Source organism: Balaenoptera physalus (genome assembly GCF_965194825.1).
Source record: "Balaenoptera physalus genome assembly, chromosome: X".
Taxonomy (NCBI): Eukaryota; Metazoa; Chordata; class Mammalia; order Artiodactyla; family Balaenopteridae; genus Balaenoptera; species Balaenoptera physalus.
Genome location: NC_138903.1, coordinates 1,695,439 through 1,720,483, shown reverse-complemented (window position 1 = coordinate 1,720,483; position 25,045 = coordinate 1,695,439). Strand labels below are relative to the sequence as shown.

At 48.9% G+C, this 25,045-nt stretch overlaps 1 protein-coding gene across 2 annotated transcripts in view; it reads right to left on the bottom strand.

Annotated features, from left to right (window-relative positions):
• Window positions 1-24,977, bottom strand: part of LOC309652393 (CD99 antigen-like) — a 34,207-nt gene extending 9,230 nt beyond the window's left edge. The window contains exons 1-8 of one of the 2 annotated variants that reach the window (XM_082446132.1): window positions 24,827-24,977; window positions 10,058-10,090; window positions 8,661-8,705; window positions 7,345-7,386; window positions 6,641-6,709; window positions 5,277-5,321; window positions 2,210-2,254; window positions 290-403 (exon numbers count right to left, since the gene is read on the bottom strand). In XM_082446132.1, the coding sequence (XP_082302258.1) occupies window positions 290-403; window positions 2,210-2,254; window positions 5,277-5,321; window positions 6,641-6,709; window positions 7,345-7,386; window positions 8,661-8,705; window positions 10,058-10,090; window positions 24,827-24,893 (460 nt within the window). In that variant the 5' untranslated portion in view covers window positions 24,894-24,977. The remainder of the gene's footprint in view (window positions 1-289; window positions 404-2,209; window positions 2,255-5,276; window positions 5,322-6,640; window positions 6,710-7,344; window positions 7,387-8,660; window positions 8,706-10,057; window positions 10,091-24,826) is intronic. The other variant, XM_082446131.1, reaches the window with a different exon arrangement.
• Window positions 24,978-25,045: the final 68 nt, after the last annotated feature.

Below are 25,045 nucleotides of genomic sequence, written 5' to 3'. Positions count from 1 at the left end.
ACCTTCACAAAAATTCTAAAGCGCAGACTATCATCTCTCCTCGTTATGGGAACCTCCGTCCCCCAAAATGGAGTGGTTAGTAACTTGCACAAGCTCACATGGCTAAACGCTGGGATCAAAGCCACAAAGTCAGATCCCAGTTTTCTAGCGACTTCAGGACCCCCTCGGCCGCCTTCCACGTGTTTCGTGCCAACCTGAGTTCTGCTTTTCAGTGCTTTTTTTTTTAAAGAAAGCACGGTTTTCAAAGCAGCAAGGCCCCACGGAAAGGACGCGGCGGTGAACGCCTTACCGTTCTCTTTGAAGCACAGCTTCTTCTTCTGGTAGGCGATGAAGCTGGAGATGGCACCGGCCACGGCCACTGCGACGGCACCGACGATCCCAGGGACCACCGCCGGGGAGTCGGCTGTGGGAGGAAGCACAGGGCACCGTGACAGGCAAACACGTAACCCTCACGGGCAGACCACGGGGCCGGGGGCTGGCGGCCCTGCCCGGAGGAAGAGGATGGGGCTGAGGCCTGAGAGGCGGGGCCCCAGGGTAACCACGGAGGGACCGCCACTCCGGAGCCTCTCCCGGAAACCCACGTCGGAATTCATTTGACTACGTGAGCTGTTTCCAATCCAAGAACTGGCTCCCAGTGGGATGCCAAACCCCACCTCTTCCCCATCCCTAGGACCAGCCCAGGTGTCCTCCCAGCTCAGTGAGGAAGCTCTCAGATGGGTGACAAATCCACAGTGGAAGGGGGCCCAGCGGGGACCATTCAGCGGCCGTGTGACCTCAAGCAGCCAGATGCCCGGCTCTTCATGTACCTTCCGAAAAACCAAAGTCCCCGACCTCTTCGTTACTCTCAGGTGCTCTACGGTGACGGTGTTTCCATCCACCATCAAGAATTCTAAAGCTACCTGCGTCCGTCCCGCATCTACAGCTGTTTCTTGACACGGCAGGTGCACAAGACATCCTCCCCCACGAATAAAAAGGACGGTGTGATGGATGGTTCATCGTATGTGTCAGCTGGACTGGCCAGGGCCTGCCTAGGCAGCTGGGAACAGTTCATTTCTGGATGTGTCCATGCGGCCGTCTCCAGAAAAAAATAACATTCGAACCCGTTAGCCTGGGTAAAGCGAGCTGCCCTCACCAACATGGACGGGCACCGTTCCATCCATTGAGGGTCTGATTAGATCAAAAAGGGACAATTTGCTCCCTGCCTGAGCTGGCACGTCTATCTTCTCCTGCCCTTGGACATTGGTGCTTCTGCTTCTTGGGATTTTGTACTCAGACTGGGACCCACGCCATTTGCTGTCCTGGTTCTTGGTGTTTTGCACTGGGACTGACTGGCCACCTTCCTGAGTGTCCGGCGTGCAGACAGCAGATCGAGGCCCTTCTCAGCCTCCGTAACTACGTGGGCCAACTCCTTATAATAAGTGTCTTCCTACTCATCTCTATACATCCTAGTGGTCCTGTTTCTCTGCAGGACCCTGGGTAATACGGACGGCGTTCCTCCTTAGGGCACTTTGGGAGGGCGACCGAACTTAAAATGCAGATCCCGTTGGTACCAGCTCCAGGCAGACGTCATGCTAGTGAGCTTCGCGGATACTGTGGGGTTTTTTGTGTTTTTTTTTTTAACAAATGGAAGGTTTGTGGCCACCCTATGTCAGGCAAGTCTATCGGCGCCATTTTTCCAACAGCATTTGCCCACCTCACGTCTTCATATCACATTTTGGTAATTCTTCTAATATTTCAAGCTCTTTCATTATGATTCTATTTGTGACGGTATCTGTGATCTCTGGTGTTACTCCTGTGACGCGCTGAACGCTCAGAGGATGGTGAGCCTTTATTAGCAATAAAAGTTGTATAAATTTAGGCCTGTACGTGGTGCTTTTTCTTAGCCTTGATGCCACTGCACACTGAACAGACTACAGTGCAGTGTAAACATCACTTTTAGGTGCACTGGGGAACCATACAATTTGTGTGACTTGCTGTACCGCGATATTCGCTTGATTGCGGCGGTCTGGACCTGAATCCCCAGTATCTCCGGGGTCTGCCCGTGTTTCCGCTGAGCCCCCTTGCAACGCGTGTCCAGAGAACCGTTCTTCATTCCAGTATCTTTCAGACGACGCTGCAAATACTAAAAGTGAGGCTGTGACCACTGGCTCCCGCTTCCCTCAACAGTACACGTGAGGAACCCAGGACATCGGGGACCAGGGGTACGTACCCTGCTCCTCCCCGTCATGCCTCTGCTTTCCGCCACCACCGCCTCCTGCAAGAGAGGAACAAGGCTTGGTGACAAATGGCGCTGGGGAGACGCTCGGTCACCGAAAACTCATACCAAGGACCAGCTCCTCTGACCTTGGGTTGTGAAGGTTCCTTAAGAGAAATGACCATGGGACTGATGAGGCCATTGATATCAGGGTGTCCCTTTCCACTGCTGGAAGGGGCGGTCCTCATTCTACGGGACGTATCACCTGTCTTGCTCCCGTGTACCTGAAATCCAGGTTTGGCACCTGACTCAACCCCCTGGCCCCATGGTGAGCTCCAGGAGACCCACTGAGCCCTCAAAGTCCCCCAGGGATTCGGGAAGAAACCCAGCAAGGGCCCCAGAGCCCAGCTGAGACCCTCGCATGGCTATGGGGTCATCCCAGGCACACTCCTGTTAACTCTCAGGCCCCCCAGTCTCACTAGGGGTGGTTGTCGGCCATGTGCTATCCACGGACCCACCACCTCTGGGTATTGTCTTCATTTGTGCTTTCCCCAGGGCTAAGGGATACCACCTCACCACCCCCTCTACTTTTTCCACATTTAATGCCAATGGATACTTGATGTTTTTGTTGCTGTTTGTCTCATTTTGTTTTTTCTTTTTGCCCATACTACACGGCTTGTGGATCTTAGCTCCCCGACCAGGGACTGAACCTGCACCCTCGGCAGTGAAAGCGAAGAGTCCTAACCACTGGACCGTCAGGCAATTCCTGATACTTGATGTTAAGCTGATGCTTGTACAATTATGAGTGCACAAACCAGGAATCCACCCAGCGGACTGCACACTTGTGAGGGTGCCTTTAGCTTTGTTTCCTGTCAGCCAGTCACTCCCAGTGTGTCTTTACGGTATAGTCACACAGGCACTGCATGTTACATGGCTATGAAGCACCACTGCCTGCTACAAAGGAGGGGCTGCATGTTACACAGCTACAGAGCCAGCATACAGCCTGTTACATTCAGTGGGTAAGAGCACGTCACACGGGTATCAAACTAGAACCCTGCCTGTTACACTCCTCAAAGTGGGGCGATCTTGTACAGCACCTAGAGATGTAAATTTAAACGGAAAACCAATTTAGAAGGTAGACGGCTAGCCACTGTAGACGTGACCTCGGGGACCAGGGTGGAAGGGGTTTACTCTGAAAGGTATGTGAGCTCAAGAGGGGAGGCAGGGGCATTCCCGGTAGAAGGCAAACGAGATGAACAAAAAGCATGTCACCGTAAGGGCGTGACTGGTATAAACAGACTTATAATCCTTTGGGGGCTGGTTTATCCATTGATGCCAATCAATGGCGCTCCATCAAGCAAGGATCCAAAGCAAAAATGTTTCCAGTAACATTTAAGGCAGGCCAGGGAGGAATGAACCCAGCAATCTCTTACATGGTCCTCTTACCAGTGGGACCACCAATGATCCCAGCCATTCTGGAAAGCAATTTAGCAACCCATGAAGGGATGTAAAAGTGGGAACTCCTTTCAGAAACCCTACTTCTTAGAAACCACCTTAAGGGAACCATATGGAGGACATCCAATATCAAAGCATAAAGATGTGTACAAGAAACTGGTGCAGAATCTAAAAAGCACAGCAAACTAGTGAAAATAACAAAAAAGAAGCAGCCTCACAGATATAGAGAACAAACTAGTGGTTCCCAGTGGGGAGAGGGAAGGGGGACGGGCAAGATGGGGTAGGGGATTAAGAGGTACAAACTACTATATATAAAATCAATAAGGAACAAGGATAGATTGCACAACACAGGGAATAGAGCCAATATCTTATAATAACTTTAAATGGAGTACAACCTAGAAAAATACTGAATCACTACGTCATACACCTGAAACTTATACAATACTGTACATCAACGATACCTCAAAAAAAAGTATTAAGGAGTATCAGGCAGTTAACTAATAAAAATGTTATTTTTCTATTTAAAAAAGAAGAAACTGGTATAACCTAAATGCTTAAAAAGAGAAGGGAGAATAAACAGATTTTACATGCAGGGGCAAGTACACGGGTCAGGACGGGAATAGGGAGGGGCCATCACAGCATGAAAGTCCCTCCCCAAGGATGTCAGAGCCATGGGTCACCTCCTGGGAAATCTTCACATCATCTTATTATTATTCACCGTTTACGCTCAATTCTCCAAGAAATAAACAAGAACCAGAGCTCGATGGCAGAGTTAGAAATAAAAGATTTCCCGGACTGGGGGCTGGAGCCCAGGGTTTTCTACCTGGTGGGGGAAGCTGGAGTTAACTGCCATGGAAGGAGCTTCCCTCCAGGTGGACGTCCCGAGGCTTTGAGTTTGCAGCCCTCCTAGGAGGCTGTGGGCCAAGAGTGACGCCCAAATTCAAGGCTGATGCACAATCTTTCCCCGCCTCCTGAGGGTGACCCAAAGGAATCCTGGTGGAGGAGATCTTTACCTTGTCTGGCCCTGCGTTATATATTATATACACATATACTAGACGTAATACCTATTTTAGATTACATTTGCATAATAGATGAATATAGTAAAAATATATTTATATGTAACATACGTTTACACTATAATTTATACATACATAAATACATAAAAATGACTATATATTTCATTAAGTTATAACTATTCTAAGCATATATTAATTTTATACTTATTTATTTATTATATTTAAATACTGTTTTGGCCCCCATATTGACCTAAGATTTTAAAGACAGAGGTGGAAACAAGGACCTACTGTAGAGCACAGGGAACTCTGCTCAATATTCTATCATAACCTATACAGGAAAAGAATTTGAAAAAGAATAGACACATGTCTATGCAGAACTGAGTCACTTTGCTCTACACCGGAAACTAACACAACCTTGTTAATCACCTCTACTCCAATATAAAATAAAAAACTGAGGGACTTCCCTGGCGGTCCAGTGGTTAACACTATGCCCTTCCACTGCAGGAGGGCACGGGTTCAATCCCCGGTCGGGGAACTAAGATCCCACATGCTGCACGGCGCAGCCAAAAGATTAAAAAAAAAGAAAGACAAAAAAAGAAGGGGAACCCTACCTCCATCTGAAGTCCCATCAGTCAGGTCCAAATCCGAAAAGCCATCTAGAAGGAAAAAGACAGGATCATCTGTCACATGAGAACTGTCGGCAGTGTCTTGATGTCTTGGGGTGAAGGGAAACACATCAGAATCAAAAGCAGACCTGGGGTGGCGGGGAACCCCATAAAGGTACTTTGAATCTTTCAAAGATACAATTATTGGACTTCCCCAGTGGCGCAGTGGTTAAGAATCCACCTGCCAATGCAGGGGACACGGGTTTGAGCCCTGGTCTGGGAAGATCCCACATGCCACGGAGCAACTAAGCCCGTGCACCACGACTACTGAGCTCGCACACCTAGAGCCCATGAGCCACAACTACTGAGCCCGCGTGCCGCAACTACTAAAGCCCACGCTCCGCAACAAGAGAAGCCACCGCAATGAGAAGCCCGTGCACCGCAACGAAGAGTAGCCCCCGCTCTCTGCAACTAGAGAAAGCCCGTGCCCAGCAACGAAGACCCAACGCAGCCAAAAATAAATAAATAAATAAATAAAATAAATTTATTTATTAAAAAAAAAAGAAATAAAACCATAAGAAAGCATATGAAGATGGCTTCCATTTGCTTTGCAACTCATACTTCTAAAATAGCAGAGAAACATAACATTTTCAAAATTAGGGATTAGTTATGATAGCATATAACTGCCAAGAAAAGTCATATGATAAAAATTATTAAATGACATAAGAAAATGCTTATGGAATACTAATAAGCAAAAAATAATGTTATGACACAGTGTGAATAAAAGATTGACAGTTTTACTTAACAGTTGTTTCATTTAAATTGATATAGAATACTAGGGAGAATAACCATCTTCACTGTGGTACAGGATGGACAGTATTTCTATTTTTCTGCATTAAAAATTAAACAAATATATAAACAAACAAAAAAGCCAACTCAAAATCTGAAGTTTCAACAGCCATTCAACTCAGAACACTGATGTTAGTCAAATACTCAGAGAATACTATGATGTGTCAGAAAAAAGGTGGCAAAAACCTTTAAAAAACAAAACAAAAACCAAGAGCTTCTCTAAAGGGAAAGAACAAGCTGATATTTTTCTCCATATTGATTCTCTGTATTTAAAATCTTACATTTAATTTTTTAAAGTTTCCATTAAAACCTTGGAAGTAAAATCAGCACACTAAAAATCAAATCCGAACCAAAAATATATTTTTGAAAACTGTTTTCCACGACTGGAAAATTGGCATTACGTTGCACAGAGAGTTCACAGTAAGATCATGCTAAATCTGAAATTACCTCCTTTCAGCTGACATGGAAATCACTGTACTCTGAAAAACACACAAGGACCCACAGGGGCGAGAAGGTCTTACCAGAAGAGCCGGGCTGGTTGGGGTTTGGATTAGGTTTTGGCTTGGGTGGTTCGGGTGACACTGGGTCATCTGTAAAAGAGGAGAGTTGCAATTATAAGCACTTTGCAGTCAAGAAAACAAAACGTGCATTTGCACACAGATGGTTTACTAAACAGCTAGAAATGGAAGCATGTCCTTTGTCATGGCGGGGCAAGTACTTTGTCATGATGGGGATACCCATACACACAGGCACCTGTGGATTTCTTTCCATCATCATCCAGCTGCGATACTTAAATTCACGTATTTCCAATAGAAAATAAAGCAGATGGCTGGACCAGCTACAGAATTTGTGGAGCCCAGGGCAAAATGAGAATGCAGAGTCTCTTGCTTAAACTGTACTAAGAAATTCAATAGGGCGGCCACAGAGCAGTCAACCAAGGAGGGAAGCCCTTTTGAGTGTGGAGTCCTGTGTGACCCTACGCGCCCGTGAGGCCAGCCCTGGCAAGGATATTCAGTTTGTCTTATATCACCCCAAAGACTGTAAGAGCCTTAAAATAAAAGTAGGCATACGGATAAAAGCCAAAAACTCAACCACAACAAACAATACATCTATTCCTTAGGTTTTCGTGGTAAAAACTAATTGGACTTATTTAAAAGAGACAAGCCTCTTTGCAATGATAAATAAGCAAATCAGACACATAGGAGATTTAAGAGGTACTACTTACTGTTCCCTCCACCAAGGGCGTCTTCTAAATTGAAGTTATCATCTAGAGGAGAAAAACAGATAGTTAATATTGAAGTTGTGGGTGAAACGAGGAACAGAAATGACTTCCTAAATAGACGGAGGAAACATTGCCTCTCCACATCTCAGAACACTTTCCTGAATATCAGTCTGACCAAGGTCTCAACAGAAAAACCAAATTCCTGACCGTATTCATATCATCCTTCTCTCCAAGGAAAGGAATAAAAGGCAAAACCAAACCAAAACAAAGAAAGTAATTTATAAATCAATTACGCCCCATGGACCGAGTTGAAATTCCAGCTTCTGCCTGTAGACAAGTCTTCCCCCGGGACTGTTTATCCTAGCAACATCCCCTACCAAGTTGCCAACAACTTCCGCAAGGTAGATACTACGCGATTAAGGGGGGAAGTCTGTGGCCAGATCTGGGCTTGTGCCCACCAAGAAAATGATTCAACTGACCCAGGTGTGCTTGACAAAATGATGTGACAACTCCTGATGGCTCCCAAGGTTGCCTTCTTAGTTTTAAGGACTCTTTGCAAGTCCCAGCAACATCTAGGTGAGCTTGCGTATCCACCCAACACGATGTACTGACCCATCACGAGTCACGACTGGGAAACACCGTCGCTGCCCCGGGGAGCGCGTGACGGTACAAAGTCCGTTGTTCAATAATGACTTGTCCAGCATCCTCTGCGTGCCTCCACAGGTCAAGAACCTGGCTCTGAACAAGGCTATCTTTTTCCTCATCAGATGCCATTGTAGATGAGAAGCCCAACATTTGAAGAGAGCTATCACATTTTTAAAAAAATCAGTGGTAAGAGCTCTGTAACTTTGGGCATCGATTTTACTGTGGGTGACTAACCACCAATGAATCTGACCCTTGGTCAATTCCATGATCCGTCTGATTCCTGACTTTTATTGGAAAGGTTTAGTGACAACTAGTACGTTCCTCCTAGAGGCTGAGATCTAAGTTTGCTCATGGGTTATACGAGGGTCCCAGGTCCTAAAACTGTTCCTCCCGAGAAATGAGTAACCAAAACCAGGCACAGACACTCAGAATGAAAGCATCCCGAGATGCCTTCCAGGGGACCCAACAGCATCTCGCCCAAGTGGCAGCGTCCGTCCTCTCACAGCCACTGTGGACTTGAAAGCACCAACATCACAGCGTAATTCAAGTATTAACCAGGCCGGATCCAGAGCCGGTGAACAGCTGACTGCGGCTCACGCAGCTCTTGGGAAAACTGGGGCGCACGACAACAATTTCTCGGCTGTGTTTGCATGCTGGGCACCTTTGCCTCTTACCGGTGCCTTGTTTTGGTGGGGCGGGAGTGGGTTTCTTGTCATGGTCTAAAGAGAAGAGACATGTCTGTCAGTAAGACTTGCAGCTGGGAAACAGAATCAACTCTCGACACTGTTCTGTTTCCTTAAAAAGACTCAGAGAACGTGTGAAGCATCATTTTTTTCCTGACAGTTGAGGCAATGGCCAAGCACTGCAGGACGATTCCAGCGAGCCCCCGAGGACCCACGATAACAGGAACATAGGACGATGTCGACCACGGCTGCCACCGAGACCGAGGGCCCCTCCCACCTCATAGACGCCAAGTGCGGGGCTGTGAGTGAAAGAGGAACCCGGGAGAACACAGGACGCGAGGGAGCGCCCGGGACCTGTGCGGGAGAAGGAGGGACCCGGGACCCTTGGCTCAAAGGCTGTGCACATTCACTACGTGAAGCACACCTTTTGCTCCCTGGGACCCCCAGGCAACCAAGGCAAGGTGGGCTGAGGTTATTAGGACCACAGACACCTCTCCGGCATCTCTCCTCACCAGCCAATGAGGGGTCCATCGTCAAGAATAAGACTATCCCCCCGTTGGCTTTTGGGAACATTACTGCCCTCACGGTTTTGACTCACACCTCTGCATCGGACCCCAGGAGTTAAAAAGATATCTTGGGGCACTGACATACATACAGTACTATGTATAAACTAGATAACTAATGAGGACCTACTGTGTAGCACAGGGAACTCTACTCAGTGCTCTGTGGTGACCTAAGTGGGAAGGAGATCTGAAAAAGAGGGGATATATGTATACATATAGCTGATTCACTTTGCTGTACGGCAGAAACTAACACAACATTGTAAAGCAACTGTACTCCAAAAAAAAAAAAAAAAAAATGTCTTGGGTTGAATACTGGGCCCCCAAATTCACATCCACCGGGAACCTCAGAACGTGACCTTACTTGGAAACAGTGTCTTTGCAGGTAACACTGGTTAAGATGAGGTCACAGCGGATTAGCACAGACCCTTATAGACGAGTGCCTTTATCAGAAGGAAATTGGAAAACATAGAGGCACTGATGCACAGCAAAGTGGCCACGTGAAGGCAGAGGCAGAGGTTGGGGTGATGCAGGCACCAGCCAAGGGATGGAATCAGTGAGCCCACAGGGGACCAGCCCACAGGGGACCAGCCCACGGGGGACCAGCCACTTCCGCAAGCGCATGGCAACCCTGCGTGGCATTCATCCACCACCACAGAGTGTGGAAGTTATTCCACCAAAAAAGATTTATTTACCCTGACAAGGGCATCTTGATTTTCTTCATCCTACGTGAGTCTCTAGTTATCGTAGTAAGACATATTTCAAAAGATTTACTATAGTCCAATAAAATATCCCCTGTAGTTTATAAAATGTTTTAATATTACTCACCATCAAGGGCATGCGATAAATCAAAATCTTGGCCTAAAAGAAAAAGAGTCCAATTAGAGATAAGTCAAATAAAAGTAAATTGGGAAATTAAGAAAACAATTTAAAAAGGGCATGATTTTGCATTTTGAGATGTCTGGCGGCTTTGAAAATGCATCACCATGTTGTGATTTCTCATTTGAAATATTCACTCTCATGCGAAAACGTAAGAATATGTCAGCTTATGTTTTAGATTATGGACAACCTTAGAGTTTAGCAGCAATTAAATTAGTGGGAAACCATGATAATTCTGCACGTGCATTATTCTAAAAAAGCAGGTGTTTTGAAATAGGTGAGTCACAATTTCCAATACATGATGGAGAAAAAACATGGAGAGAAAAACCCCTTGGAGTAGCAACATCTCTATAATTACACAACCAAAATGTACTTGTCATAGAAACACCAGACAACCCAGAAAAAGGTAAATTTTCTTTTTAATTTCCTGTGATCCCAGAGAAGGGGGGAAACTGCCTTTAATTCCATTGTTCTTCTATCCTGTTGCTACCACTTTACTGAAGCAATTTCAATACTATTTCTGTTTCTATCCAATTAATGATGGATTGAAGGAAAGCAAAGTAAGGGAATTTGGGAACAGTCCACTTGGACCGTCCGGTCAGCGGAAAGGAGAGTGACAGCGGGTCGGAGGATCATCCTGCAGGTGCAGAAGCAAAGGGCACACGTGTCCCATGTCAGGAAGTGCTGGGCGTGTAACAAGCCATCTTCATCCCCGGGGGCCTCCAGAAGGTTGCAATGTGTTCAGTCCCCCTGAATGTCTCACAGACAGGTGTCAGCCTGTAACTCTCTCTCTCTCTCTCGTGTGTGTGTGTGCAGCTATGTGTGTGAGCGATTGGGTGTGTGTGTGTGTCCGTTTACTGAGTGGTTTGGGATCCATGGGGTTTTGTGTGTAGGTATGTGGGTGGTTTGTATGTGAGTATTTGTGTAGGGGTGTGTGTGTGCTTTGTGTGTGTGCACATGTGTGTGTCTAAGTGCAGTTGGCATGTGTGTATTTGTGGTGTGTGTAGTGTATGTGTATATGTGGGGTTCTGTATGTGCATGTGTGTAGTTTGGGTGTGTGCCCATGTGTAAGTGTGTCTATGTGTAGTTTGGGAAGTGTATTTGTGTGTGTGTGATTTTCCATGTGTGTATTAAGAACAGGCAAGCAGGTAAAAAAGAATGAAATAATGCCATTTTCAGCACCATGGATGGGCCTAGAGATGATCACACTAAGGGAAGAAAGTCAGACAGGGAAAGACAAATACCCTATGATATCACTTATATGTGGAATCTAAACTACGACACAAATGAATCCATATACAAAGCAGAAATAGACTCACAGACATAGAAAACAAACTTATGGTTACCAAAGGGGAAAGGGAGGGGGGACAGATAAATTAGGAGTTTGGGATTAACAGATACACATGACTATATATAAAATAGATAAACAACAAGGACCTACTGTAGAGCACACAGAACTCAGTATCTTGTAATAACTTATAAGGGAAAAGAATCTGCTATAAATATATAAATAAATAAATAAATATAAATATAAATATATATATATATGTGTATGTATAACTGAATCACTTTGCTGTACACCTGAAACTAATATTGTAAGTCAACTCTACTTCAATAAAAAATACTATATGAACAAGGAGATGTGCCCCAAATTAAAAAAACAAAAAAACCAAACAGGCAGCAGAAGCAGCAGCATGATCTGGGAAGGCCCTGCGCTGGACGGACCCCCGCCCTCACGGGGGGAGGGGCGCTGGTTCCTGCACCTCAGAGCCCGGAAGGGACAGGTGTGGTTTCAGCTCTTCCTGCAGCACGTGGCAGATGCTCACGAGGTAGCCAGGGCGGCTGGGGAGGGTGGGATTTGTTCAGCCCCGAAGAGCCCCCCGGGCAGGTGCAGAGCCTACACATACATGCGCGTCTCTGGTCCTGTACGTCCGCCTAGAGACCCACAACCGTTATCACTCCCTCTACGCTGCCTCTGCCAAAGCGACGGAGCGATTCAAGGAGTGGACGATGCTGCGTTTCGGACGGGGATTTGGAAAGAACAAGCAGACAAGGCTCTTTGGAATGCTGAAACCAACAGCAACACACTTGAACGTAAGATGTTTCTACACGTGGCGCGTGCGCGCGCATGCTCCTGTGTGGGCGTGTCTGTACGGATGTGCACGTGAGTATACTCGTGTGCGTGTCTGTGAGCACGTGCACCCGCGGGCGCGCACACTGCATGTGGGTGAACTGCACGCGTGCCCACGTGTACCTGTGCGCACGCATGTCCACGTGCACTGGCGCGTGTGCGGCGCAGGTATGTGCTCACGGGCGCGCGCGCGTGTGCGCGCAAATATGCACCGAGCGTGAGTGTTGCGTATGTATGCGTGTGTCTGTGCCCTGCGTGTGAGCATGCGTGCACGTGTGTGTGCACGTGTCTGTCTGTCTGTCTGGTAGCTCCGTGTCCAGGGCCTGGAGCCTCCCCATCCCAGCTGGGCCCCGAGCCCCCGCCCGGCTCCCCGCGCATCTGGGCTCCTGAGCCCCGCTGACGTGGCCCCGCTTAGGGGAGAGGTCACGGCTCAACTCAGCCCTCTGCTGAGCCCCCGGCGTCCCGCACGCAAACCCAGGAACAGCAGACCCAGTGGGGCTGGGCGAGGGGCCGGGCATCCGAGCCGGACACCCAGGCATTTCTCTTCCTGCTGCCTTTGCCCAGCCCATCGGAGGCAGCCTGCACCGCCTCTGCGGCTTCCAGGCGGCCCCTCCAACCTCCAGGCGTGGAGGGGAACACCTCCAGACGTGGGGCGGCCCCGCCGGATGCAGGGCCTGAGTCATCCCCACCGCGCGCACATACCCCCTGCCGTGCACGCACACCCCCCCGCCGTGCACCCCCCCTCAGCCGCGCACCCCCCCCCCCCGCCGTGCACCCTCCCCCCTCAACCGTCTACCCTCCCCCCTGCCGTGCACCCTCCCTCCCCCCCGCCGTGCACCTCCCCCCTCAGCCGTGCACGCTCCTCCCCCAGCCATCTGTTCGGTTTCCTCCTCCCGAGACCCAGGACAAAAGCCCCAGGACGTCCCGTCCCCAAGGCCACCCTGGGCGCGGGCTCCTCCTGGGGAACCTGTGCAGCCGCACGTGCCTCACAGACCCGCTGAACCGCGAATCTGAGGTTCCACAACCATGACCTGTGCAAGCGACAAGCGCACAGCACGAGGCCCGAATCCGGTTTCCCTTAAATTCCATCAGGGTGGCGCACTGACGCAGCCATCACAATGAGGAGATAGACGTACTACTGATGACAATTTATAGAGATGATCAGTTACACAATTTATACACGGAGCTTATAAATTATACAACTGGAAACAGAACAGAAATAAATACTGGAAACAAAACTAGAACAGAAAGAAAATATAGATCGGGGCTTTCCTGGTGGTGCAGTGGTTAAGAATCCGCCTGCCAATGCAGGCGACATGGGTTCGAGGCCTGGTCCTGGAAGATCCCACATGCCGCGGAGCAGCTAAGCCCGTGAGCCACAACTACTGAGCCTGCGCTCTAGAGCCCACGAACCACAACTACTGAGCCTGTGAGCCACAACTACTGAAGCCTGCGAGCTTAGAGCCCGTGCTCCACGACAGGAGAAGCCACCGCAATGAGAAGCCCGCGCACCGCAACAAAGAGTAGCCCCCGCTCGCCGCAACTAGAGAAAGCCCGCATGCAGCAACGAAGACCTAACGCAGCCAAAAATAATAAATAAATAAAAAATTAAGAAAAAAAAAACTAGAACAGAAAGAAAATATAGTTGCAATAATAATTACAGAAATTACAAACTGTAGAATTTATCATTTATATACAGAACTTATAAATTATATAAATATATAAAAGTAGAAATAAGCTTTAGAAACAAAATTAGAAGAGAAATTAAATATAAATATAATTATAGAAGTTACAAATTATGTCATTTATACTTTAGACAGAATTTATAAGCTATATAAATACATATATACAAATAAAATAGAAATAAATTATAGAAACAAAATTAGAAAAGAAATAAGATATAAAGTTGCATAATAATAAATTACAAATTATATAAATTATAATTTATACACAAACCTATCATTATGTAAATTAATATATGTTTAAATATAACAGAGATAAATTCTAGAAATAAAATAAGAATAGGAAACAAATTTTTTAATTATAAATTAAATAAATTATAAATTATGTACTTCATAATTTATACACAGCACCTATCAATTATATAAATGAACATATGTATACATATAATAGAAATAAATTCTAAGAATAAAATTAGAATAGAAAATATAATTTTATAATAACGAACTATAAATTATGTAATTTATAATTTATACACAGAACCTATGAATTATATCAATGGATATACGTATACATGAAACAAACTCTAGAAAGAAAATAAGCGTAGAGATAAAATTTAAATTTTTATAATAAATTATAGAAATTACGAGTTATACATAAATTTTACCATTTATACACAAAACCTAATAATATAAATACAGGCACAAATAAAATAGAAATAAAGTTAGAATCAAAATAAAAATTAGGCAGTTGAAAGGTTCCTTGGGCTTTCAGATTTTCATACTAATGAGGTAAGAATCACGTAAAACTAACAGTGGCCATGGAGGAGTTTTCTGGATGGCCTGCATGCTCCTGGAGCTGTCTAGGTAATACTGTTGAGACTCTCCTTTAGGGAGGAAGAAACGGAGACCCCAGAACTCGCCCCCAGTCCCCTGCAATGTCAACGGCAACACCAGGGTCCCCCCCGGCCCTGGCCCCGTGCAGGCTGGTCCCTGCTGCTCAGGGCTGGTCCAGGGCCAGAGGTGATGGTGAATGCTGTTTGATCTTATTTTATTTCTAAATATTAGAGATGCCCTTATTTTTCTGTAGCTAGGAAAGAATTGCTCCAGACACAGTTTTGCCGTTTCTCGAGCCATGTAATTTAACATTCTGCCTTACAGATTTTGTGACAAGGAGGGGAAAGGTTCTTCCCTTGTACCGTAACCCTGGGGGTGCCACTCTGGACTGTGTCAAGCTTTGGAAGAACCCAGAGCATCTGGGGACGCTGTCGGCTGGGCTCCGGGTGCCGTGGACCAGTGAGTTTTAGAATTTGGGGAGCCCAGATTCCTGGGCCCCGATCCCGAAGACACTGACTCAGTGGGTGGGAGCTGGGCCTGTGAATCTGCATTTCTAACCATCTCCAGGTGGGTGGGCTGGGATGGCAGGAGTGGCCCAGGACCCTCATCCCGGCTGCAGGGAGGTAGTTCTAGGATCCCAGTAAATTCAGTCTCCCTGAGCTAGGAAAGCAAGTCGTTGTTCCCCTGAAAGATAATCTCCAGGATCTGACTCAAAGCCCCAAATCCAATTTTATCACCCTTCACCCTGGGTCACCGCCCTGCCCCTTCGCACTGGCCCTAAATGACCCAGTCAGAAGGTCCCAAACTTGATCAGTTCACGGAGGCTTTGCATCTCCAGAAACTGGCCCAAGGCCCCGAAACTAGACCTGACAGTTCTGTTTATGAATCACAGTCAAGGCACGTCATCCGTAGTGGTTTTGTTCTTAACAGTCGCCGGAAATGCTGAATGAGCTAATATTCAGTCATGGCTCCTGGGGAACTCCAGGGTTAAGTTCCTGCACCCTCAGGTCACACTGCCATCAGCTAATCGCACATGACCTTGCTTCATGCATGTTTCTGTGGAATTTGATCTTATTTAATCTGGAGTGTTGATGCTCACAGCACTCTTTCTCCTGCCTAAAGGAAGCTCATCTCACACACGTATTTCAGGCACACGGCAGCCTTCTTGTGCTTAGAAGCAAAATCGCAAGCATAAAGCACAAAAATGCAAAAATGTGGCACTACACAGATACTTGTTTACAATCTGAGACCGGAAAGGTGACTCCGTTTTTTTGCAGCTGTGCACAAATCCCTGAACTCAGAGAGTATCAATTTGGGAGTTACAAATAAATTGTAGCAAGTAGGCAGATTTGCAAATACAGAGTCTGTGAATGCTGAGGATGGATGGTACAATCACTACTATGATTGGCCAAAAAGGTCACTCGGGTTTTTCTGTAAGATGTTACGGAAATACAATAGATGTCACTCTATGTGCCTCGAAAATTTACAATCCCCCCAGCATCCTGTGAATGATCTGAGGGGGTCACATAGTTTGGGTACCTTGTCCGTCCTTGGGGCTTCCCTCGAATCCTCTACTTGGCCATAAATGCCAATCTCTTCTGTCCATACCAGGAAAACTCCTATTCAGGCCTCAAAGCCCCGATAAGATGCTGCCCTCCTACAGGAAGCCCTCAGCATCCCTCCCAGCCAGACTAAAAGCATTTCCATGGGTGATTCCTATGCACATTACAGTTTCAGAAGCTCAAATACAGATCTTGGTTCTCAACTCTGGCTGCACATCCAAGGAGACCTCCTAAGTCCCGAGGCCCAGGCTGTGTCCCAGGCCAATTAAAGAAAAAACTTTGGGGGCCGGTTTGCAAGCCACTAGTATAGATTTTTATTTCCTTACTACTCCTTAACACAGCTGGTCCCTTCTCTCTCATTTCTGCTGGCTTGGTCCAGGCTCTGCCAACACCCTCGGCTAAGGCCAGCAATTTCTTCCCCTGCACACTGGGTAGCTGGTTCAATATAATCGGTTTCCCTGGCAGTCCTATGTATTTTATTTTATGCATTAAAAAGAAATGTTATTCTGAGAGGGAGTCCCCAGACCTTCTCAAAGTACCTGAGCATCCAGGGAAGAAACTGGTTAAGGGCTTCTTGTATTCTTCCTGTAAGGATTTCGGGGCGGGGGGGGGGGGGGGAAGGGGGGAGCCTTAAAAATGAAAGCAGAAATGGAGACAGGAGCATAGGTGGAGAAAAATTTAGAAAATGAAATCAACAGGATTCACTAACATCAGATATGGGAGAAGAAGCTGGCAGGAATGAAAGGTGACTTTTCATTTTGAGAATCTGGGCAGACGGTCCTATCACAAGAAGCAGGAGTGAAGGAGGAGATGCAGGCCTGGGAGCAAATCACGAGAAGCCGGGGATGTGGACCATTGTAGACACCATGGGTGCAACCAGACGGGCCAGATCTATCAGCAGTTACGGAAGCTAGCCTAGGGTGGAGAGAGCTTTGGGGGTGGGACTCCAGGGGAACCAGCATCAGCCTTCCAAGAGGTGGGCAGGGAAGCTTTGTCTATGGTAGCAGGATGCAGCCCACACCCCAGCTGAGACGCATCTTCTGCTCTGTCCTTCCCGTGCCCTGATTCCTTCCCCAACTCTGAGTCAGCGCCTTATCTTGCAGGAATGCAGAGATTATAACCCACTGCCTGGTGTGTGCTTACGGTGAGTCTAGGTGCTGGTGGTTTCAGAGCAGTGAGATAATGGTCCCCCCTCCAACTAGAAACCATTTGAGATAGGTACTGCAGCTATCTATCTATCTATCTATCTATCTATCATCTTCTATCTATTCTGTCATATCTATCTATCATCTATCATCTTTTATCCATCCATTCATCCATCATCTGTCTTTTGACATCTCTCCATCTATCCTGTGTCTATCTATCATCTATCCGTTATCTATCTTCCACCATCGGTCTGTCTATCCATCCATCCATCTATCCATCCATCATCTGTAAACCTATGATCTATCTATCATTCGTGCACCCATCAATCATCAATCCCACCTATCCAGCGCTACCTCACTCCAGACAGGCCACTAGTCTTTAATTCCTCAGCAAGGGGTCGAGTCAGGGCGGGGGGAGGGGGCGGGGAGGCTGCCCTCGTCTGTCCAGCAGCACCGCGTGTGGACCTCTGAGAGACAGTCCTTGACCTGCATCTCCCGCTCCCTCTGAGACCCAGCCACACCCTTTCCTCTTCCTGTTCCGCGGTGTTACTCTGTGTCAAACACCTAAGGATTCTCCTTCCTGAGTCTTCTTCACCTGGTGGGGCACATTCTGGGCCAACTACGGGGCAAACAGCACCTCTTTAACTTCCATTGAGAACTGACCCCAGACCCTTTCCTAAAAGAAAACAGCTAAGGACAGCAGACGCTGATCGGCAATATTTGAGGTCTTGCCAGCGGGGACAAGGTCTATATGCCGCCTTGTCTGTGTCTTGCCCCCAAGACAACGTCATCGATTTACTCTTTGTGCACCAGTAGGTCGGGTCCAGTGCGTTCCTGCGGCCGCATTGCCACAGCGCGATTGCACTGGGCGGCCTGGGGAGGGGGAGGGGGAGAGGGGAGGGGGAGGGGAGGGGGGAGGGGAGGGGGAGGGGAGGGGGAGGGGAGGGGGAGGGGAGGGGGGAGGGGAGGGGGAGGGTGGAACGCCCTGCGGATGCACAAACAGAAACAGCCGGAATTGGAATTCGCTGGCTGCATTGTCTGCGGATGACGAATGCCTTCCAAGTCCCGGAATACAACAGGTCTGGCTCTTCGCCTTCTCACGAAGGGCGGTGAACAGGCAAGAATGAAAATGAATTCTCTCTCTCTTTTTTTTTTTTCTCAAAAGCACCCTTGGGAGTCATTACTCGGCTCTTTGAAAAGTTGCTGATGCCCTGCAGCTTTATGGCTTTTCTTGAAAACAAAGGGGTTCTATCAAAAACGTCCAAGTGCAGAAGGCAGGAGCGATGGAAAAGGGGTTCAGATTTGCAACGGATTTCAAACGCCCCTGCCTGCCGTCTGCGGAAATAAAGACATTTTACGACACGGCCAGTCCACTCAGACAGATGAACGGGCACCAAAGCCACAGCGATGCTTCCTTAGCAAAGCGTGGGTAAAGCATGCTGGCGTTTTCTACTCTATTTGATCTTCTTCGTTTCAAGGCTGCTGGACGTGCACTAAATCCCCAGCCTGTCCAAGGGTCCCTAACCGCCACTGGAAAAACACCGCTTAGAGGGCCTATATCTAACTCTAGGGGGAGAAAAAAAAAAAAAAGGAAGTTTCTGGTTTTCTGTTTACGAGATTTTTTAAAAATAATACGAGTAGCGAGACAGTGGCCACACTGAGTCATTCAAGACAAAGCTGAAACTAACACAGTCGTGTTCCAACACCCAAAAGTGCCGTAAGAATTAGGCGAAGAGGGGCTTCCCTGGTGGCGCAGCGGTTAAGAATCCGCCTGCCAATGCAGGGAACACGGGTTCGAGCCCTGGTCCGGGAAGATCCCATGTGCCGCGGAGCAGCTAAGCCCGTGCGCCACAACTACTGGGCCTGCGCTCTAGAGCCCACGAGCCACAACTACTGAGGCCACGTGCCACAACTACTGAAGCCCGTGCGCCTAGAGCCCGTGCTCCGCAACAAGAGAAGCCACCGCCATGAGAAGCCCGCGCGCCGCAACGAAGAGTAGCCCCCGCTCGCCGCATCTAGAGAAAGCCCACGTGCAGCAACAAAGACCCAATGCAACCATAAACAAATTAATTAATTAATTTAAAAAAAGAATTAGGCAAAGAATACAAACAGGAGATTCCAAAAAGCAAAAAAAAAAAAAAAAAAGAAAAGCAACTCCTGTGTCCCTATGTGGACAGATACAGATGCAGACGTGAAAGACACAGGCAGACCTCATTTTATTGCGTTTAGCTTTACTGTGTTTTTTACAAACTGAGGGTATGGGGTAGCCCTGTTTCGACCACATTTATTGGTGCCACTTCTCCAACAACTTTTGTTCACTTCGTGTCTCTGTGTCACATTTTGGTAATCCTCGCAATCGTTCAAACTTTTCCATTATGATATGTGTGTGACGGTGACCTTTGATCGGTGATCTCTGATGTTACTACTACAACCCTCTGAAGGCTCAGAAGATGGTCAGCATTGTTTAGAAATAAAGTATTTCTCAATCAAGCCATGTTCATTGTTTTTTTTTAAAGACGTAATGTCACTGCACATCCGACAGACTACAGTCTAATGTAAACATGCCTTTTCCATACACTGGGAAACCAAAAAATTCATGTGACTTGCTTTATACTGGGGTGGTCTGCAACCGAACCCGCAACCTCTCTGAGGTGTGCCTGTCCCACAAAATATTCATGGTTGTTGACTGTGATTGAAGGGTGTGTGTGTGTGCGTGCGTGTGTGCGTACGTGTGCGTGCGCGCGTGTGTGTGTGTGTGCGTGTGTGTGTGATGTGGGTCTTTGTCCTATAAGGTTGGAAGGGTGACTGTCAATTAAAAATAAAAGCCCTGGTGGAAACAAAGGAAGAGACTTCTCTTCCCTCGCCTTTTGCTTCCAGAAGCTCTTTCTCTGTCCTTTTCCAAGGTGGGTAAATATTTTTAATGGCTAAAGGAGCCTGTTTTGACAACCTGTACAGAATGGGTGACATTCACTTAGCTGCTTTTAAAAGTGCGTCTCTGCAGCCTTAGTGGGTCACCTGTGATGCACGTCACATCCTGATATCATGCTTACTCAATCGTAAAATGGGTTTCTTTCCCTTCTACCTTGGCGGAGAGGCTTTCTGGGTCGATGCTGGGTTGAATTCTAATTCCCCAACAACACCTTCCCTGTTCCACCAAAGACGCTCTGGTAAACACTACCGCCACAAAGGGGCTGCTGTGACTTGTATCATGAAACCCATGTTGATGAACTATGAACTATGCCTGCGGGTAGTTCATTTTCAAGTACGTGTCATCCTCTGAGGGTTAGAAAACACCCCTCTGTCTGCAGAAAACACTTCCAAAACCATTGTTTCCCCCCAAAAGGACTTTTGGAGATCTGAAAACACACAGTCCATCGTTAACCCTAAGAACTGGCAAAGGAGATCAAAAAGCAATCTCCACTGATTTACGTGGGACGGACACCCGGGTGTCAGAACAAGACACATGGGGACTCAGCGAGATGTCTTGTGCCAGATGTGTCTCCCCAACTGCCACCAGGGCTGGGCGTCCTCAAACAGCTGGGTGTCTGAAGGATTCCGTGGAAAGCCAGGACACTGAATGAGTTGGCACCTCACCCCCTCTAAGACGACCTCCGTCTTCTTTCTAACCCCGTCTGTAAGTCATACACGGCATGGGATTCTTTTCTCCCTAAAAGAAGCCACCGTGATTGGAAAATCTCAGTAGGAACAAATACATGGGCTCCATGTGTGTGGTAGTCAGTCACCTTTGGGAGGAAAACCTCAGCTGGAAAAAATTCCAGATTTCATCCATGAAATCCCTGCATCCTACACGTCGGATGGATTTAACTACTCGACCACCTGCATTCTTTTTCTGAACAATTAGCATATCATCCAGATGAAGAGAAGTGCATCCCCCGCCCATGAAGAAACCCCCCCAAAATTAAGTCTTTTAGTATCTCCAGATGCAAAAAAAAAAAAAGGGAGGGGGGTTGAACTATCATAAACTGAGAATGAAGAAAGAGCCAAAGCCCTGAAGGAAATAACAGGCAATTAACTTTTTATCAGAGCCAAACACGCAGGCAGGAAAATGAAACTCACTTTCTCTGCCTGGTAAGCAGAAACAGGCAGAGCTGGATGGGAAGCTGGAGAGACCAAGCCCACACCCGCTTGGGTGGGGATGATGAGGGAATCCCCGGAAACCGGTCAGTTGCCCAGGAAATGTCGCTTTCCCTAGGCGTTTCTGGATTTTCAAACAGCACTGGCTAGTGTGCAGAGGCTGGGATGGAGCGTGGGGTCCTGGATTCAGCACCTTCCTGGACCCATTTCCCACCCGGTCCGCACTTAGGTGGCCCAGGTACCAGGAGTTTTAAAGCCCGGGATGTGAGCGTCCTACCTGGAGGAAGACGACTGAATCCAAACCCCCAGCTACCAACAACCTGGAATTTGTGACAGAAATTCCAGGGTTTCTCAGCCTCAGCACGACTGACATGTGAGGCTGGAGGACTGTCAGATGTGGGGCGTGCTGTGCCCTGTGGGGTGTGGAGCAGCTTCCTTGGTCTCCACCCACCGGATGCCAGGAGCTCCCCTCCCCCCAGTGACAACCAGAAACGTCCCCAGACATTGTCATATGTCCCCCTGGGGGACCAAGTCATCCCAGGTTGCAAACCACAGCCATAGGTAGACAAATAGATGGATGGATGGGTGGATAGAGAGACAGATGATTGATATTACGTCTCCATGCTCGGTCAGGGTTTCTCAGCCTCAGCACGACTGACATCTGGGGCTGGAGGACCCTCTGATGTGGGGCGTGCTGGGCACTGCGGGCTGTGGAGAAACATCCCTGGTCTCCACCCACCACATGCCAGGAGCACGCCCCCTACAGTTGAGACAACCACAAACATTTCCAGACATGGCCGAGTGTCCCTGGTGGCGGGAGGAAGCAGTGCTTTACTGAAAGCCGAAGTTGCCTCTTTCCTTCTAGGGCCCCTGCGTCTCTCCACGCCACACTATCCCACGGGGATTTCCAGAAAAACCTGGGAACACAAGAGCCCTGGGTCCCAAGGCCTCGGAAACCAGGCCAGTGCTATCTGCACCCCGATGAAGATCTACCCCTGACTCAATGGACTTCTGCAGCCAGAATGGAAACGAAGCCAAACCCCGATTTCTATAGGGAAGCGTGTTCTGAACTTCAGCAACTCGAAAGCAAACTTTCCTGATAAAACCCCGTTTGTATCTCAGGAACAGTCCGTTCCCTGCCTCGGACCCCAGAAGGATCCGGCGGGGGAGGGGGAGGCGCCCTCCAAGAGATCAGCGTGTATGAAGGCTCTGTCCTCCCTCTGCTATTTTGGGGCGAGGCTGCCTCTCCACCCCCCCCCCCCCTGCAACCCGGAGTAGCTGGGAGCAATCTGCATAGAAATCAGGCAATTCTAGGCTAATGGTGCTCTGGGTTTTTTCTAAACATTACACATTTTTTATACAGGGTAGAATATAACCTGTATGTGAAACCTGTTAAAAAACAAACAAAAAACAACTGTCACCAGAGACAGCTTCCAACTCAGCCAAACCCTCACACTGGCCAAGACTGTGTTCTCCACCCCTGAGTTCTTGAACTGTGGGACTGTCACCGTTCTTTGGCCCTGTGTCCTATCTGCCTGATGAGATGTTTCCCTTCCCCCAGCAGATGGTACCTTCTTGGGCGACCAGAACCCCTTGTGACCCATCTCCCTTGGGGCGTGGCACACAGTTAAGGGCTCAGAGGGGAATTAACTCATGAAACATGAATGAAGGTGTAGCCAGGGGGACGCACGAAAAATTCTCGTGAGCAGGTGTGACTCAACCACACAGCAGGAAAAACAAAAACAAAAACAAAACTAATGAAGAACTCTGTGGTGAGGCAGCTAGGTGGGATTTAGGGCAGGAAAGAGAGAAACAGGAAACCCATCCCAGGCCCTCCCCACCAAGCTGTAAACTATTCCAAGAGGTCCCCATGGATGAGACTGAATTTTTTCTAAAGCCTGCAACGAACACACACAACTTCTAGAATACATGGCACACATTTTAAAAATGCAGATATCAATTAGCAAATCCTCCCTAAAATAAACATCAGGCGGGGGACCAGGGCTCAACATTCAACCTCTAGCGCTGAGCTGGAAATTTCCAGGTAAACACCAGGCCTTCTCTGTCCTGTGTCTGGTTCCTAAAATGTGTCCACCACCGATCAGACCACTCCTGAAAGACACTGCCCTAGTGGCTGTCCACTTAAAAATAACCATATAAAGGAGAGAAAACAACCGTTAGTCGGAGAAACCTGTTTTTTAAGCCACGCCCAGCAGGATCCCAACTTTCCTTTTAAAAGAGAAGAGAGAGAGACAGGAAAACAGGATCTCAACTTCCATTTTAGAAGGAGAAAGAAAAACGCAGGCAAGAACCAGAAAGAGGCCAGGTTGGCTAGGGAGTGTGGGCGTCCCGGGCGTCCTGTCCTTCTCCGGACACTTTTTTGGGTGCAGTTTTCCGAATTATCTACTCGGACACACGGACGATCCGCTGAGAATACGTGTCCCTTGGCGGCGCCGTTCTGCACCCGACCGCGCGCTCGCCTGAAGTCCCCGCGGCCCGGACACCCCACGAGCTGCTGGGCGTTTCTAGAGCTCCGAGTTTTTCCTGCCTTCCTCCCCGTTTCCCGGGTTTCAGGCTCCCCGGCCGAGTCCAAATTTAGTCCCGGGCCGCAGGGCGTGGCGCCCGGAGGCGGCCACCGAGCGCCCGAACAAAGACGCGGTGCCCGGGCCCTGCCAGCGCTCTGGCCGGGGCGCGGGGCGGCCGCAGGGGCGCACACGCGCGCCCGGGAACTGAAGGGAACCCCGGGGGGAGGGCAAGGGGGACTCGGGCGCCGCCGCCCCACCCAGGGGCCTCCCAACTTCTAAGAGTCTGTGAATCTGAAAACAAACGCTGACGTTCCGCCTGCGGAGTGAGTCCAAAGGCGCCCGGGCAGAAAGCGGGGAAGAAAGGGTAAGGCCGCCTCCTTGGGGCGTTGGCCACCCGTTGGCACAGCGGGTCCCTCTCGGCGGGAAGGAGGGCTCGGGGGTCCCCGGCGCGTCCCCCTCCACGCGCCCCCCCCACACACAGTGCGCCCCCAAAGTACGTCCCTCGCCATGGGCCCCCCAAGGTGTGTAGGCCCCGCACAGCGCGCCCCCGAGGTGCATCCTCCCCCAGTGTGCCCCCCAAACTGCGTGCCCTACGCACTATGCCCCCCGAAGTATGTCCACCCCACACGGAGCGTCCGTGCCCCAAGGTTCGACCCCCTCCCGCGACCCTTCCCTGGGGCCCCGACGCGGGTCCCCAAGCCAGGCCCGCGCCCCCGTGAGCCCCACCGGCCGCCGCTCACTCACCCCGGGTGGGCACCTGGGTGCCAAGCAGGCCGAGCAGCAACAGCGCGAGGGCCACCCGGCGCGCCATGGTGCGCGCCGCGCCGCGCAGGGTCTGTCCCGGGAGTGGCGCGCGGACGGCGGCGGCGGGAGGGACACCCCCCGGGGCGGGGCCGGGTCGGGGTGCAGCGCGGTCGCCCCGCCCCTGCCTCAGCCCTTCCCGCAGGCGACCGCCCCGGCCCA